Source organism: Dermacentor variabilis, chromosome 4 (assembly GCF_050947875.1).
Source record: "Dermacentor variabilis isolate Ectoservices chromosome 4, ASM5094787v1, whole genome shotgun sequence".
Taxonomy (NCBI): domain Eukaryota; kingdom Metazoa; phylum Arthropoda; class Arachnida; order Ixodida; family Ixodidae; genus Dermacentor; species Dermacentor variabilis.
In genome coordinates, this window is record NC_134571.1 from 182622428 (window position 1) to 182639337 (window position 16910).

At 49.8% G+C, this 16910-nt stretch overlaps 1 protein-coding gene across 4 annotated transcripts in view; it reads left to right on the plus strand.

The window, feature by feature from the left end:
• LOC142579983 (uncharacterized) overlaps positions 1-16910 on the plus strand; it is a 105417-nt gene that overhangs the window by 54433 nt on the left and 34074 nt on the right. For 3 of the 4 annotated variants that reach the window (XM_075690685.1, XM_075690686.1, XM_075690683.1), the window contains 3 exons: positions 235-403; positions 9027-9308; positions 15150-15294. In XM_075690685.1, coding sequence (XP_075546800.1) covers positions 235-403; positions 9027-9308; positions 15150-15294 — 596 coding nt within the window. The remainder of the gene's footprint in view (positions 1-234; positions 404-9026; positions 9309-15149; positions 15295-16910) is intronic. The other variant, XM_075690684.1, reaches the window with a different exon arrangement.

Here is a 16910-nt window from a genome sequence, read left to right on the forward strand (position 1 = left end):
CTTCAGTTGAACTTCATTTGCCGCTACGAACGCAGCACGAAATTTACAAATGTATGTTACCATTGCTTCAACATGTTCGTGCTCCGCTTAACTGTCACAGCCCCATCTAGCAGCATCTTTACGTTCTAACCATTCATGTCCGCGGTTCCGAAAAGTGTGAGTATTTCTGTGTAATTCGTGAAGGAAGGGCATCTTCCTCTCATTTACATAATATTTGTGCCTAACATTATGCAGGTGGCATATGCTGGCGGAAACGTCAAGTGTCCTGCTTGCTTCCCCTCCCATTACCCACCAGTCGGGCATGATGTTCACCATGTTGGCTGCGCTGGCCAGCATCACCTGTGTTTTGGTGCCGACCATGATGACACCTGCACAAGCTGCAGACACCATCGAGAAATACAAGGTTCTTTATTTTTGTGTCTCGTTTATAATGCGGTACCATTTTAGGTGGCCCTCACACAATTTGAAGGTATCTGCCTGACAAAAAGTGTGGGCGGAAGTTGAATGCAGTGTAATAAGAAATAGGTGTGCCGATCCCAAGGCAGATCACTGTATCGCAGCGTCTCAAAGTGCTATCTTCCACACGCGAATGATGTGAGGAACTGGCAGGGGATACAGACAACAATCAACTTTGCAGCTAATTCACAGAAAACTGAGAAGCGACTTCAGCGTAGGCGATCTTTGAGCAGTGCGCACAAAATCGCAAAGGTTCTAGCCCGCCCACGATGCACGCCCGCGTGACTACCGAAGCGTTCAAATGCAGTTCTTTTTTCATCAGAGACCATAAACTGGCCCATGAGCGAAAAAGCCGGTGTCCATAGAAGCGAAACTACGGTAAATTCATATTACATTGGCTGCGACGTCCCGTCGCTTGCGTGCCTCGACGAAGCAGAGCAGGAGAAAGCGTACAACTGCCGCTGTGCCATTTGTTGTTTAAGGGGAGAGGGCATAAACATGACGTCAGTTCACCCTCGCTCTCGGAAACCTGTGTTATCCGTACGTTCCTTCATCGCACAATATCTAGCCTGCGTTCTAATTTCGCCTCGGTATTTGCTGTAAAGAAATTAATCTATAAAAACAGAAGAAACTGAAAAGCAAGAACGTTGGTTGTAGTGAGTTTCGAACCTACGACTCCCTGGTCAGAAGCCGAGTGTCTCACCCTTGGCCTAACCCAGGGCCTCCAACACTGCAAGCCTGTGCACTCTGTTCAATGCCATCAGGCTATTCGGACCACAAATTCCACTGCCAAGCCCCGGCTTAACGAAAGCAGGGACGCCAAAAATCTGCGCGGCTTACTCGAGAGCATCCCCATTACTTTCTAGGTCAGTAGGGCGAGGTAGCATGACGTCATGGATCGGATTGCACCGGCCTTGCTTTACCTGGGGAGCGTTGGCCAAGCGTGCCAACGCGCTCCCTCGCCCACGAGGAGTTCATAACTTCAAGGACCGCTCAGCGGCATTCAATTAGGTACGAATGCTTTCTGATTCTGTACTAATGAGTTCTTAGGCATCCTCGTTATTTTGTACAAGACACCACGTTTTTTATGTGTAAAAACATAATCAAGTTCCTTGGCACTTGCCATTCACTTTCGCCAAGGTGACTTTCTCACAAGCGTGTCCACTCTCTGTACGTACGTATATCCGAGAACATCAGGATCTGCCTTCCAATAAGGTAAGATAATAAAGAGTGCAAAATTGCAAGGGATGAAGATGCACGGAACAGAGAAGCATAGCTTATGTCTCATTTACGGTGCATACGATAGCATCATATCCTCAGGATGGTCCCACTACATAGCGCGCTTGAATACGGCCTTATCATTGCTTGAGAGAAACTTTCTTTTTCATATTTGTTATTATAGGCACGCCAATTGTACTATCATTGAAACATGCAGGGAAATTGTGACGGCGAAAACCTCATCGTACAACAATCGCCTGGTGACCGTTGTGAGTACTCGTACTTGGTAGTCCCTTATGCCGTGTTCATAAGCAATATGCCGTATTGGGAAACTAATCGTAAAGAAACTTGTAAGCGAAATTATTTCAAGTAATTGGTGCCATGTAAAATGCTGTAGAACAACCTGCACTCGTGTTCAGCTAAAATTTCTGCATGGTCCCTTTCCTGCCAGTTGCGAAAGCGAGCACTTTGCACAGGTAGTCTAAGTCGATCGCTAAACGACGCGAAAGATGGCAGAAACAAAAACAAAACCAGCAAAGCGCTGACCTTCAGCTCATATTTAATGCCTGCTGCAGGTGTAAAATGGACAGGAAGGGGAGACCACAAGCCAAAGGGAGTCTTGACAGCGTTATTACATGTCGTTGCCCATAAAGAACCACAGCTACGCCGCGCCGCGGATACCAATCGAGAAATCCGAGGGCAGCCAAGTAAGAGGACATGCCGCTGAGGAGTCTTTCGGTTAGGAACTTCTCCCGGGCAAGTGATGCGTTGACGCATCCTCTAGGAGGCCAACGCCTCCTAGATAGCACAAACCCGTGCACTTCGATCTGTGACGTCATGCTAGCTTGCCCGACTGCCATAGAATTTAATGTAGACGCTCTTCAGTAATCTGCGGTGATCTTTTACGTCACCGTTTTCGTACCCCCGGGCGTGGAAGTGGAAATTTCGGTTCAAGCAGCCCGATGTCATGAAGCAGAGTGCACTGGCCTGCTATCTTGGAGGTGCTGCTTTAGCCGAGTGGGCTAGACAGCCAGCTTGTAAGCTTGGGGTCCTGGTTCGAAACTCGCTACAGTATTTCTTTTGGACTTTATTCTGTTTTTTATATATTATTTCTTTACAAATATTACCGAGACGAAGTCTGAAGGCAGGAGAGACCTTGCGTGGACAAGGAACGCCTGGTTCCAGGTGGGGACACATGAGCGGAAAGCGCTGCGAAGTTCGCAATGGTGCGCCGGTGCGGAACTGGTCGCCACGGCAGACTGAGGGCCGCCGCCTGCGTCCAGTGGAGAAGATATGGCTGGCATGCCACATTTGAAGTACCGCACTGGCGAGAAGCAGCAGCCAATGAGAGTGGGGAGAGCGCCGCGTCCCGATGACGTTGTTGCTAAGTAAGCGGCGCACCTCAATAAAAGATAACCAAAACGCGCTTTAGAAACATGTTGCCATAGAGGGTCATGTTAGACATCTTTTATTGCAACCATTCTGACACGCCATGTTCACGTGAGTTCATTTTTAATTAAAGACGATGGCACCACAAGTTAAAAGAACGTGAATTGCTCATATGTTTTTGATTTCTTCAGCATGATTCCAAAGAAGTGAACAGGAGTCTAGTAACATTGGAAACAGGCGGAGCTTCACCGAACCGGAGCCGCCGCCGCCCCGCTGCTGCCTTCGCTCCCATGTGTCCCCGCTGTTCAGCGGCAGTTCGCAAGCGGTGACCGGGGCGGCGCGCCGGTCAGGTTTCGGCTCATGTGTCTCCCGCTTAGAACAGGCTTCGAGAGTGAGGTTGACGGTGCGTCGCAGATATGCCCTCTCCCCTCACGTGACAGCAATGTCCCCTTTCGCCCGGCTATGCCCCATCGCTGCGCGCACCTGACGCGGCCTCGCCGCCAATGGGAATTCAGGTGCCGTTTCGCTGCTCCAGACGCCGGCTTTTTCATACAGTGGACCAAGATGCTTAGCATCAAAACTTGTACCTGCTTGACGAAAAGACTGCGATTGTATGCTTGATAGATCTACAATGTTCTTTGCATATTTTGCTAGAATAGCTGTATCACTCAGATCTGTAGAACATCCGCACTGTTTGCAATGAATTGCGAGTCTTGCTGTCGGTGCAGTTATTCAAATATTCGTGCAGTTGCGCACCCGGTGAGTAAAGCAGCGGCCAGTTTGTCTAATGTATGACCAGCCACATGACATAGGGCTGTCAGAGAAAAGATTGTTGGTACAGGCGCCATACTTTTTCTGGTGTTTCTTAATGCACAAGGAGACCTCTCACCTGTATGAGATCACAAATGCGCACATATTCCTCAACTGATATAGCGCGCAGAAAACCATTCGCACACCACCGTGACCCGCCGCTCCCTTGAGCGTGTGGAGCACGTATTGAAGCACAGCCGTGAGCATTCTTCCCCTTTCTTGATGCGCTTGCGCAATCGTTCTCTCTCAGTAGCGCTTCCACATGGCTTCCAAGGAACGATTCTGTAGGTGCTACTTCTAGCAGACTCTTGACAGGTGTCGAAATCGTGTTTCCCTTATGCTGGCACGAATAGACATGAGCATTTCACAGCGCTGCCATCGCGATGCCTCTTCTAACGACCTTCGAATAGGACGGCAAAATTCTCCGACAGTGTTCTTTAACTGCCGATCGTCGCTCTAGTAGGTGTGGTGCCACCCCATCCTTACGAAAGGGTCCGGGAAGTGGAGCTACCCAGCAACAGGTGACTCGGCTGGGAAGCTTCAGGCACTAAAGTTTTGTTTATAAATGATGTCCGTCATTTTGTCTACTGGTATGTCAACGTAGGGCAAGATGGCCAGGAAATCACGTAATGGGAGACGTTAGGGCTTCCCACGGCGTTGAGATTAGAGGCCTACTCCATGCTGAGGCATGCCAAAGAGAAAACGCTCAGCACGAGCGCGAGGCTTGACACTATGCACACCCCTCTTTTTGAAGCTTACAGCCGTCCGGCACAGTTCTGACTGGTGTTTGAGAAGCCTGTTGCCAGACTTTAGGGTTAGTGTTGCCCCACTACCTGCCAAATGTAACAGGGAGAATACCGTCAAATTAACGAACGGAACAACGCCTTTTCCGAGGCGCACAGTGTCACCAGACCGGGAGCTTAACACATGCACACACCCAGCTCGAGGTAGTTCCATACGCCAGAAGGTCCCTCCTCCAAAAACAAGTGGTAGTGTACACCGATGCGGCAGAGTACCCAGAAGGGCACTGCGCTGCTGTAGTAGTGATCGACAAATGCGAGCTAATCTCGAGCAGTAGCGTGAGACACTCTTCACCAGAGGAGGCAGATATGGCGGCGATTGCCCTGGCAATCACAAGTGGATCAACCAGAATAATTATCACCGATTCTAAAACAGCAATCAAAGCCTATTGCACTGGCAAGGTGTCCAAAGAGGCCGGCAAAATTCTTCAGGCAGGCAAGGAGAACGTACCCAACGACCTAATTAGAATAAAATGGGCGCCCGCCCATAGTGGACTCACAGAGAATGAGATCGCCAACGAGGTAGCCCGAGGACTCACACACCGGGCCCCAGCGCAGGCAGACTACTCCCTGTCCAAAAAGCGAGACTTAACTACATGCAGAGAAATCCTAGAACACTATATAATGGGCAGGAGAACCCTCCCTCCCCCCCATAGATCTCTCACAAAGAAGTAAGCAGTATTCTGGCGAAAACTGCAGACGGGTACCTTCACAAACCCGTATATCCTACACAAATGGCATCCTGAGGTGCACTCTCCCAAATGCAAAAACTGTGAAGGCATAGCAATCCTAAATGACATGCTCTGGGCTTGCCCAGTGCTAAACGGTCTACATGGGAACAAAGATTCATGTGAATCCTCCCTCCGTAGCCAGGAAGAACAAGCCCAAAAACATGTCATCGGTCAAGCCCAGGCCGTCGTCGGAAGCCAATTCCGGCCGACGTCTAGGGGGGATTTCCGCCGTGAAAGGGGGAGCTGCGTTTCACCCCGATCACCCATACTCTCTGACGGGTGCAAATAAAGTGCTTTCTCTCTCTCTCTCTCTCATTGCAGACCCTGTTCACCAACGGTACGAAGCGCTTTTTTTCGCTTACACACGGGATGAAGCTTTTGAAACGTGTTGCGAATATTATTACGCGCGATGGCTGCAGCAGGACGAAAGCGATTGTTTTCCCTTGCATGGACTATGAAAACTGCAGCAAGAGCAGCGTTCTTATTCGTGACGGCACAAGGCGTTTGCTTTGCCTTCATTAGCCTCGGAAATATCTTGGGGGTATTTTTCTGCTTGCGCTTCGGACACGTGTCCGAGAACTGTTGGATAACTTTTCTTGGCGGCGTGCGCTAGGGCTCTTTCGTACGCGTTGAAGCGAACGCTTGACGTGAATCTTAAACGCGTCGTAGAACACTCTGGACGCTTTCTTTCGCTGCGCGTGATGGTTGCAACGGCACAAAGCGTTTGCTGTGCCATGCTTCGCATCGGGAATATCTCGTGGCTTTAACTGCCCGCATTAAAGGCTTTTCTGAAACGCCTCTCCAAACCACATGGCCGTGTTTTTTTTGCGTGCCTACGCAGTTCCTCGCGCAACTCTGTCGCGCACCAACGTGGATCTGTTGCTACCTGCAAGCTATTCTCACGTGTACAATAATTATTCTTCCCTGTCTCCAATGGCGGCAGCTTAAGCACTTTCAGCGATTTCCTTCATCACAGCTGCTTATTTCTAAAACATGCAATGAATGCACTTGCACCGTATTGCAGTGAAACTGAGGTATTGGTCGGGTGAATAGGGTAGCGGCCGCTGTAGTGCGAAATTTCGTATCTTTGCCCATGCATCGTTGGAGTGACTCCCAGTGAAAGCCGTTTTCGAAAAGAAAGAAAATCAACTTGAAAAAGACGATTTTCCACGGCAGGGGCTGTCTAGCAGCTCATAGAGGTCGTCTTAGAGGAGGTTGTAAGTGGCCAATTCTCGGTCTCCACCTTGCTTGGTGGAATTGTAGCCGAGATCATTGCAGATGCCGCAGTGCTCCACCGCCACCTCTCTAATATAATTCCGCCAGCCAGCGCATGTGTTGTTGCTCATCTTGAACACTTTCTGAACCAGCTTTGTAGTGCTCCTTGCCGAGAGCCCACTCACAAGGACGTATTTGTGCCAGATTTTCTCCCTTCGTGTCGCTTTAACATTCGAATCTCCAAGCTCATCTGCGCAAGCAAAGAATGAGCCTGGATTTCCTTGTTGCCCGCATAGCGTATCTGTCCCGCGGAGCTGAGAGACTTGCGTTCTGCATCTGTTGCATTTATTGCTTGTCTCGTACCTTCCGCACCGGTGACTAAGTCACCACACCTCGGTCGCCTCCTCGCTCGCTGGGATTGAAGCCGAGATCCTGGGAGATGCCCCAGTGCTCCGAATTCGGCCAGTGGCCTTGCTCGTGTACTCTCCTCTGAGGTCCATCTGTCGGCGCCGGCACGGCAGGACTTGATGCTCGAAGGCCCCCTCCGGGGCACTGTCTCCCAGTATGTCCGAAATGTCCAACATGCTGTTGTCCATCCATGGCGTCGCCACGGCTGCACCTACCGAGAACTGGAAATCGCTGATATATTAATAGAAGTCGCTACGCACAAGAGGAAAACTCTGCCAACGGTGCCAAATAAAAAGATTTCGAACGCAGCCACTAGGTCAAGCCGAGGCATACCCAATCGCGTGATCGTTCGCGTCATCCAGGTTGAGTCGATTTTTCTGATATGGCATGGTTTTGTTCGACTCGTCTACCTCGGGACGACGACTATGTGATCTGCCCCGCCCTCATGTCGCGGCTGCATTCGATATCTTCTTATTTCGAGCAATTCAATCAGAGTCGTTCTCCCTCGCCTCCACGTAGCGGCTACATTCGCTGTCTCCTTATTTGGTGCCGTTTCACTCGAGGTGGTTGCATTTCATACGGCATCTACGCAGCACCTTCTATAAATATCACAATTTGTATATGGTAAGAAGCCAACAAACACTGACACCAAGGACAACATAGGGGAAATTACTTGTGCTTAATAAATTAAATAAAGAAACGATAAATAAATTAAAATGAAAGTGGATGAAAAGACAACCTGCCGCCGGTCGGAGCCGGTCACAGCATTAGCTTTGCAGACTGTAACAGGGGCTAACACACAACCCATCAAGAGCAATTGGCCGAAGGCTAAGTACTAACTGGCTCGGAATGGCAGCAAAATCTCACCGGATCTGGTGCGCCCGCACCTTGGGTAAATGTGGTGAGTGTTCGCCAACGCGTGACCGCGGATCACATACGGCTTCCTTCGGCTAATGGAGGCAGTCGGCCACCGGTACCCCCTCTAAGGTGACCTCGTACAGGTGCTTCACCAACCCTACTCTGGAAAATCCTCTCCTATGTCTCTGTTTTCATTGTTATTTAAAATGGCTCTTTTCAGGGCCAATACAATGATGCATCGGCAGAGTTGCGAAATTTCGCGCTAGTCCTGCCGCGACCTTCTCCACCTGAAAAATTTCTTGGTAGCACTGCAATACAGTCCAAGCACATTCACTGCATAATCAAGCAATTTGCAACTGTGATGACTGACAGCTGGGAAAGTGCTTAAGCTGCAGCTTTTGGTGGCAGACAAGAACAAGCATTGCGCAGGTAAGAATAAGTAGAAAGCAGCGACAGACCCACGCCGGCGCACGGCCCAATTGCGTCAGGAACCACGCGCATAGCGAGAAAAAAGTACCGTGGCTTTTGCGACGCGTTTCAGAAAGGCCTGTAATGCGCGCACCGGATACCGCGGGAGATCGCTGTCCCGTTGCAGCTATCGCGCCCAGCTAAGGAAAGCGCCATGATTGTTCTGAAAACGCGAAAATTCATTGAAATGCTGAAATTCTGAAACGTTCTGAAAACCAGAAAATGCGTAAAATGTGTGAACTATAGTAAATAGCGGGTTAAAGTTGGGATAGTGGTCGCGAGCACACGTTCACTTAACATTTTAAATAGAGAGAATTTTCATATGGGATGTTCGCGTGTGTGGATGTATAGTAGTACGTAAAATGAAATCGCATGCACTCACGTTGTTGCAATTCTCTTCCTCTTGTCTTCTTCCCTACATGTTGTTTTAGAACTAGGGCGCACCACGCCATAATTGTTAGCTGAGGGGCAGCTGTCTGTAAATTTCGTTTTAACTTGCTTAGTCCTACTCAATGCTTCGTTTCCATGTGTAACAGCTAGCGCACTTCACCAACGTAGTTTGGTATGGTCCAGCTAATGCGCGAAATTACATTGAAATGATGGCATGTAAATCATGTGACATAGTCGCACGTGTACTTTGTCGACATTTATCACTGTAGGAACTCACTCACAGGTGACGACGGCCATTCTGTTCCCATCCCAGCTGCAAGCTGTGGTACGCGAGCTGTGCCGCACGGGACGCCAGTTACCCAGCTTGCGGACTATCGCAACAGGGGGCAGCGTGCTCCCGCCATCCGTAGCAGAAGCAGCCCGCGAGGCCTTCGGTAGTCTCGAGCACTTGACGAAGGGCTACGGCATGACGGAGTCCTGTGGCAGTGTCACTACTCAACCGAAGACTGGCGAGTACCTGGATAGCACAGATATTGGAGTACCATCGACAGGAGTCACAGTTAAGGTACAGTATGCGGCAGATTCCTCATACCACATGAAGCCACTATGCCACCGGTGGAAAAAGTAACGAAAGGAAAGCATGCAAAAGTTCCTCTGGGAGGTATCTATGTATACGTAGGTGTTTTGCCAGTTACTCATCTGCAGGCAGCGTGATGTCATTATGCAATGTTAGGAAACTTGCTCCGGCCAGTATAAACGACCGCGCCGCGGCGTCACGAACTAATGAGGAGGGTGGCGCAAGGTGAATTGATAACGCAAACAAACTACTGCAGGTTGTGGAGCCAGGCGGGCTTGTAACGTTCCCATCAATATAAGCCATTCTCGTTCTTTAGCGGGTTATCCATCCGCGCCGCACCATTAACTACCGTGATCAACCGTGCTCCGGCGGTGGCTGTGCACTCTGTTCTCGCTGCTGAGGCGGCCGTGTATGGTACGACTACGGGGGCCCTATCTGGAAGGCAATGTGTGGTGGGGACATGGTGCGCCTACTACTGATATCTTCGTGTACGCTATGTTCTTGCCGGTTAGGCGGTTGTGTATGGCACGAACATGGGGGCCCTATCTGTAAAGAAATCTTCGATGGGGCTATTGTGCACCAACTGGTGATAACTTCGTGTGCTGTATGTTCTTGCCGCTTAGGCAGCTGTGTATTATAGGTCGTCCACTGGGGCCCTATCTTGTAAGCGATCTGTGATCGGCATATTGTGACGTGGTGGTACGTGCGGCAGTATGGCTTCGAGCGTCGTCGTCGGGTCGCTGCCGTAGACCAGCTTGAACGGCGTGATCTCTTTCTTGCCGCGGTGTTGTAAGCGAATGTTACGTACGGCTGGACGGTATCCCAGGTCTTGTGCTCGACGTCGACGTACATCGCTAGCATGTCGGCGAGGCTCTTATTGAGCCGCTCCGTAAGACCATTCGTCTGTGGGTGGTACGCCGTTGTCCTCCTGTGCCTTGTCTGACTGTAATGCAGAATGACTTGGGTGAGCTCCGCCGTAAAGGCTGTTCCTCTGTCGGGGATGAGGACTTCTGGGGCGCCATGTCGCAGCAGGATGTTTTCGACGAAGAATTTCGCCACTTCGGCTACGCTACCTTTCGGCAGTGCTTTAGTTTCAGCGAAGCGCATGGGGTAGTCCGTCGTCACGACGATCCACTTATTTCCGGTTGTTGACGTTGGAAAGGGTCCCAACAAGTCCATCCCGATCTGCTGGAATGGTCAGCAAGGAGGCTCGATTGGCTGTAGTAATCCGGCTGGCCTTATCGGCGGTGTCTTGCGTCGCTGACAGTCTCGGCATGTTCTGACATAACGGGCGACGTCGATGGTCAGGCGTGGCCAATAATACCTTTCCTGTATCCTCGATAGTGCCCGGGAAAATCCGAGGTGTCCAGCGGTCGGATCGTCATGTAGCACGTGCAGTACTTCTGGACGCAGTCCTGACGGGACATCAAGAAGGTAGTTGGCACGCACTGGTGAGTTCTTCTTTACGAGTAGGTTGTTTTGATGCGAGAACGTAGACAGTCCCCGCTTAAATGCCCTAGGAACAACGTCGGTGTGCCCTTACAAAAAATTGGAGGCTTATCAAGGTTAAGCCCAGTGGATGCGAAGCATCCACTGGGCTTAACCTTATCGTATCCTTAGCGTTTGGAGGCATCTTGACCGCATACACACCCGGCGCAAAGACGCTGGCGCGGTTGCGGGCACAGAGACTGACGCGACTGCGGGCGCGCGCCACTTCATCCCTGGCGTGACGTCACATATCCCGTTATGCAGCGATGGTGGCGCCGCCGCCGCGTCGCGCGCGACGGCGCGATATGAGGCCCCATCTGCAGCCGGTGTGACGTCATCACGTGACGTCACTTCATGTGATCTCACTTGAAGGTCAATGGTAGCCACCGCCGGGAGGCGACCCACGGCGGGATATGAGGCCCCATCTGCAGCCTATGTGACGTCATCACGTGACGTCATGTTACGTGACCCCACTTCAGGGTCAATGGTGGCCACCGCCGGGCGTCGCGCGAAGGCCCGAAACCTACGTTAATATGCTTCGCATAATAATCGACGAAGTCTTTTAGCTCCGGGTCCGCTCGTTGCTGTTCAGCGAAGTCTTCCGCGCTTAATATTCCAAGGAAGACGTCGTCATCCTCGTCATCTTGCGGCGGCGGGTCAATGAGGGCGCGTGATAGGCAATCGGCATCTTAGTGTTTTCGTGCGAACTTGTAGGTTACAGTGATGTCGTATTCTTGTAGTCGAAGGCTCCACCGCGCCAGCCGTCCACGCATGAGTAGCCGGACTTTCTTTTCCTCGGACATTTCCGGGTCGGCGTGGAGGTATAGTCGGCTCATTTCTTCTCTAAATATCGCGGTGGTCTCATTAGGCAGCTGCACTCGGGTTTCTAGTAGTGCTTGGGCTCCTTCTCGGCATACGACGCTTGTGAATGCCTGCAGGAAGCCGCTTCGTAAAAGGTCCCAGGTCGCTAAGGTGGCTTCTCTGTTCTCGAACCACGTCCTGGCAGCGTCTTCCAATCCGAAGAAGAGATGTCGCAGTTTGTCGTCGCTCTTCCAGCTGTTATATGCGGCGACCCTCTCATACGTCTCGAGCCAGGTTTCCGAGTCCTCCAATGTTGAACCGCGGAACGTTGGAGGGAGCCTCCAACGTTCCGCGGTTCAACATTGGGCTGCTACAGCACGATTGGGGACGCGGGGGCTGCCATAGGGGTGGGCTTGGTTGCAGCCTTCCTGCTCGTATCATGTAGAAGTCCGTGCTCTGGGGGCAGTCCTTGCTGTCGGCGGCTAGCACGCTGGTCTTCGGCGATGTTGGTTTTGTCCTCGGGCTTCGGGCTTGGATCGCGGCTTTGCGGGGGCGTTGGGTACATTAACGCACAAGCACCTCCACGAGATGTCACGTGGTGGTGATGTTGAAGAAGACAGTAGCAATACAGTGAAAGACAGAACTAACTTTTATTGGGCGAACCTGTGCCCACAAAAACAGGCTACACTTATAGCACAACGATAGCGGCGAACACGGTCGGCGATCGTTGAAAATCTGATCAGCGGGTCAAGCGCGTCGGCTTTTATACAGCAGTCGTCAAATGTTCCAGACTAATCGTTCGGACCCGCGTGCCTTCCAGAAAGTTCTACACCGTTCGCGTCAGGCGATGAAATTAGATAACACAAGGTTCGGCTACAACAGACAGCGGATAGAAGCATCGATAACTTTCCAGAAACTTCGGATACATGCAGGCGCGTCCCGCGCTGTGCGATACGATTTTTAGGCGGTGAAACGTGGTCGCCCGATAAAGATAAGTACACGTGTCAATATTGTGCCAGCAGGTGATAGATTCATGTTAACTACATTCTTGCCGCTTAGGAGGCTGTGTATGGCAACGCCTCTGGGGCCATATATCGAAAGACATCTGCGAAGGGCGCATTCCCCGCCGACTACTGATACCTTCGTGTGAGCTATGTTCTTGCCGCTTAGGCGTGGATGCCCCACGAGTGCTCTATCTGGAAAGTGATCTGCGATGAGGATAGTGTGCGCCAACTAGTGATAGCTTCGTGCATTCTCTTTTCTTGCCGCTTGATTCTCGCTGAAGCGAGACGCGCGATCCTTATCGGCGTCGAGCTCCACCACTGGAAATGCTGGCGCCACCGCCGGCGTGACTTGCTAGGAGGGACCACGTGGACATAGAGGCCGCGTCGGCTGCTTCGGGCGCGCCGGAGCGAGCTGAAAACGAGTTTAAATACTCTCGTATGCTGCGGTCCTTAATTTTCCCGCTTCGAGTGTCTCCTTTACAACGCTTGAAAGCACTAGAATAGGTAGTGGCTGCCTTTGAAGGCGCGCAGCATGGTAGGCTACTGCTCGGTGCCGTAGGGCCGGACGCACGTAACGGAGGCCGGTGTCAGCCTTATTCACACGTAGCCGCAGAACAAGAAGCTGCGTAAAGCCTGGCTCGCGAAACATAAAACCACCAAACAGTCATCGGCTACAACTCGGGTGTGCAGCAAGCACAGACGCGAAGAAGATTTCTGCTACGGCGCCCGGTCTGCGATGTTCTGAGAACGCGCAGTGAGACGCTCGCCCGAGTCCGCTGCCCGACTAATGTCATGACGGTTTGGTCTTTGAACTTGCCGAATCTATGGATACTGGCAAGTTCAGTGGAGTGGAAAGGCAGCGGTAAGAAGCTCATTTAAAGAAAGCATGGCATATGGTCATATTTGTGTTATGAAGGAATTCGCCACTGGATTAGAAAAAAGGAGCAGCGGGAAATTGCACGTCGAGAACACCGATAAACATACAGTGCGACGCAACTCGAGAAATAATATTCAAAGGTCGAACAATTTAGAACAAAAAAGATTGAATCGTCGCGACGGCACATCACAGTCACTGTAGGGGTCGAAGTCACTACAATGAAATTATTTTTGAACAGCTCTGATAGCGCCCACGCAACAATGGTTGCTTGTATACTGTCAAACGTTCATATTCTGCGGCCTAAAGCTCATGGTGCGGTACGAAAACGCGCGCGCGGTGAAAGCGAAACAGTGCGCGGACAAGCATGCAGACGCGCAGTCGGTCGCTGTGAACCTGCGCGATCGCTGCATTGAGTCTTCGTTCTATTACGATCCATTTAGTTATACAAACACTATATTTCACATAGTTTGCTCTCAGCGTTTACGTAGCTTTCAGGCAAGAAGCCGGTTCGGGAGACGCCATCGCGGTGACCGCGCGCAGCGGCGTTCACTGTACGTATTCGGTAAAGAGATAGCGTCTGTAAACGATTGTGTGCTTTCAGTTTACCCAAGAATAATATTTAGACAGTAAGAAACTTCTGTCGTTTCGAAAGTACTTACAGAAATGTCCGGGAGAGCTCGCGCGTGGTGTTTTCAGTGAGCGCTGACAGCAAAACCTATGAGGAACGCGCCGCGTGATCCCTCATACTACGCCAGCGAGGGGCTTCCGATAGGTGGCGACTCCGTAACTCCTCGCCGCCAATCTTAAAAGCGATCTCATCTAATGTGACGGACGGACGGACGGGTTTTCTCGTTGGGTAGCCTTAGAAATTCTGACCATTTAAAAGAGACGGCGCACTGTGTTGTCGTTCGCAAATGCTCCAAATGTTTAGCGCTAAGCACTTTGCGAACGTGACCTAGAAGCCGGCTCTGTTACCTTTTTTCGAGAATATGTTTGTGGGTAAATATGTCTACTAGATGGAAAAATTTTATTGATATCTTAAGTCGCAATGATTGTGCTATACATCACATGGCACCCCTGCACAACACCAATCAACTGCTACATTATGCTGCTTAGTGGTTTCATGAATGCGATCAAGACTAGTGCGCACAATACCCTGATACGTTAGCAGAATTGAGTAGTGGAGCACGTGAGTGCACTTGCTCCTGAGTGCTCATTTTGTTAAAAAAGGGGTGGCTCCAATGATATACGTGCAATAGCTTAGTACCAAAAAGATATACGAGGAGATGTCTGAGTATTCCTGATTAGCTGCAAGAACGTATCGAAAGCCTGTATGTGGCTTTCAATTTGTAAATCTTTCTAAAGAGATTTTATTGCGTTAGGAAGGCGCCGCATTGGCTCTAAACTGTACGCTCAACACTTCGTGCATCGTAGGAAACGCTATGACTGTTTAGGAATGCTAAACATTAACGATCGGTTATGCAAACTGCATCTTCCTGAGACTGCAAATAACCAGAAACTTGCAAGGCTTTTCCGTTTATTTCTCAGAGGACCTCACTTTTTACGATTTCAAAGTATTCTCAAAGCGAATACAGTATCATGCCTAAAAGTGCCTTCTCTCACCTACAGAAGTCAACAGTGCTCTGCTTTTATTCCTAGGTAGTGGACGTGCGCACACGCGAAAAGCTTGGTCCACATCAGGTAGGGGAGATCTGCTTCCGGACGTTGTCGATGGTGAGGGGATACTACAAGCGACCCAAAGAATCCGCCGAGCTCTTTGACGAAGAAGGATGGTGCAAATCAGGTGAAGAGTATTATCAACACCGCTCTTTCGTTTGGCACAGTAACTCGCACTGCTTTTTCCTCCACGTCACAGCGTACCATGAAGTGAAATTCAATCTGTTCGAGTGGTGATTGGAAATGTGTCGATATGATGCCACCTTTACGAGGGACGAACAATTTGCGAGAACATTGTTCGTTTTCATCTAGCTCCGCTGCAAGCCGCACTATCAACGCAGCAGTCATGAAAACATCTGACATCTACGGGATGCGGCGGACGCCACTTGCACCAAAAATTGAAATGCAACATTCACTAATTAACAAGAATTCACTAATTATATTTCTAACGAATTATCGAATGGCACATATTGCAATGTACAAATTCTAGCAGTGTAGTTCGTCAGACAGATCCACTTGTAACGAATTCTCAGTGTGTCACCGGTAGCGAGACATAAATTGCTGAAGTGTGCGGAAGTCGAAAATTAAGGAAGGGGCTGACAGATGGAATAGCACACTGTGGTATAAAGTTTGTAAACGGGGATATGGGCCAGCCTTTCTGAGGCACCTTATCCCTGTTTATAAACTTTATACTACAGTGAGCTGTTCGGAGAAATGCATTTGCGTTCCAGTTACTTGAGTGTTTCCGTTAATGAAACGACGTTTTGTGAACAAATAACCTGGAACGTCAATGCATTTTTCAGCAAAGATCGAGAATTTATATCTTGAAACTGGTGTCATATCGAAAATAGTTGCAAGTGGATCCGCCCTGCGAAATCTACGCCTATAATTTGTAAATTGCAATATGGGCAATAATGTAATTAGTTAATAACTTAATAAGTGAATTCTTAATAAATAGTCGCATTTGCATCTAAATTTTTTGTGCATGTATTGTCAGCTGCTTCGAGTAGAGCAGCTCATGAAATAGAATTGTGATATCTGTCACAGGCAACATTTAAAGATATGTGAAAGTGTTCACTTAAACAGCCGGTATGTATATATATATATATATATATATATATATATATATATATATATATATATATATATATATATATATATATATATATATATATATATATATATATATTGTAATGGATAGGAATGGCGCGGACAAGAAGAGAGAAGGGAAGACGAAGAGAACGAGGAGTTTGGGAGGCCAGGCTGCGCTACGATCTCGCTACGATCGTAGTCCATCTCCTGTAAATACAACCATTTCTTTACAACTATTCGTAACAGTTGTCGTGGAAGGTGCGGGGTAATCAGCACCCAAAGACGGAGGCTGAACCACGAGTTTTTCGACGGAGCCGTCGCCTCCCTTTGCTCCCACCAAATCCACCGGAGTCGAATGTGTCCCATGACGCAGGCGAACAACGGCCCATTCCAACTGCTGCAGCGACGAGTTCTGTTCTGCAACAGAGATTCGCGTCTCTTCGCCGGAAGATCGGACGAAGACGTCGAGGAATGGCTCATCCATTATCACCGGGTGAGTGCCGCCAACAAGTGGAACAGCGCTTCTCAGCTTTCGAACGTCGTGTTCTTTCTAACGGGTAATGCGTTGTTGTGGTTCGACAACCGCGAGGAAACATTCACAACATGGGGAAGATTTGTTTCGGAAATCAAAGAGTGATTCGGCGACTCCGC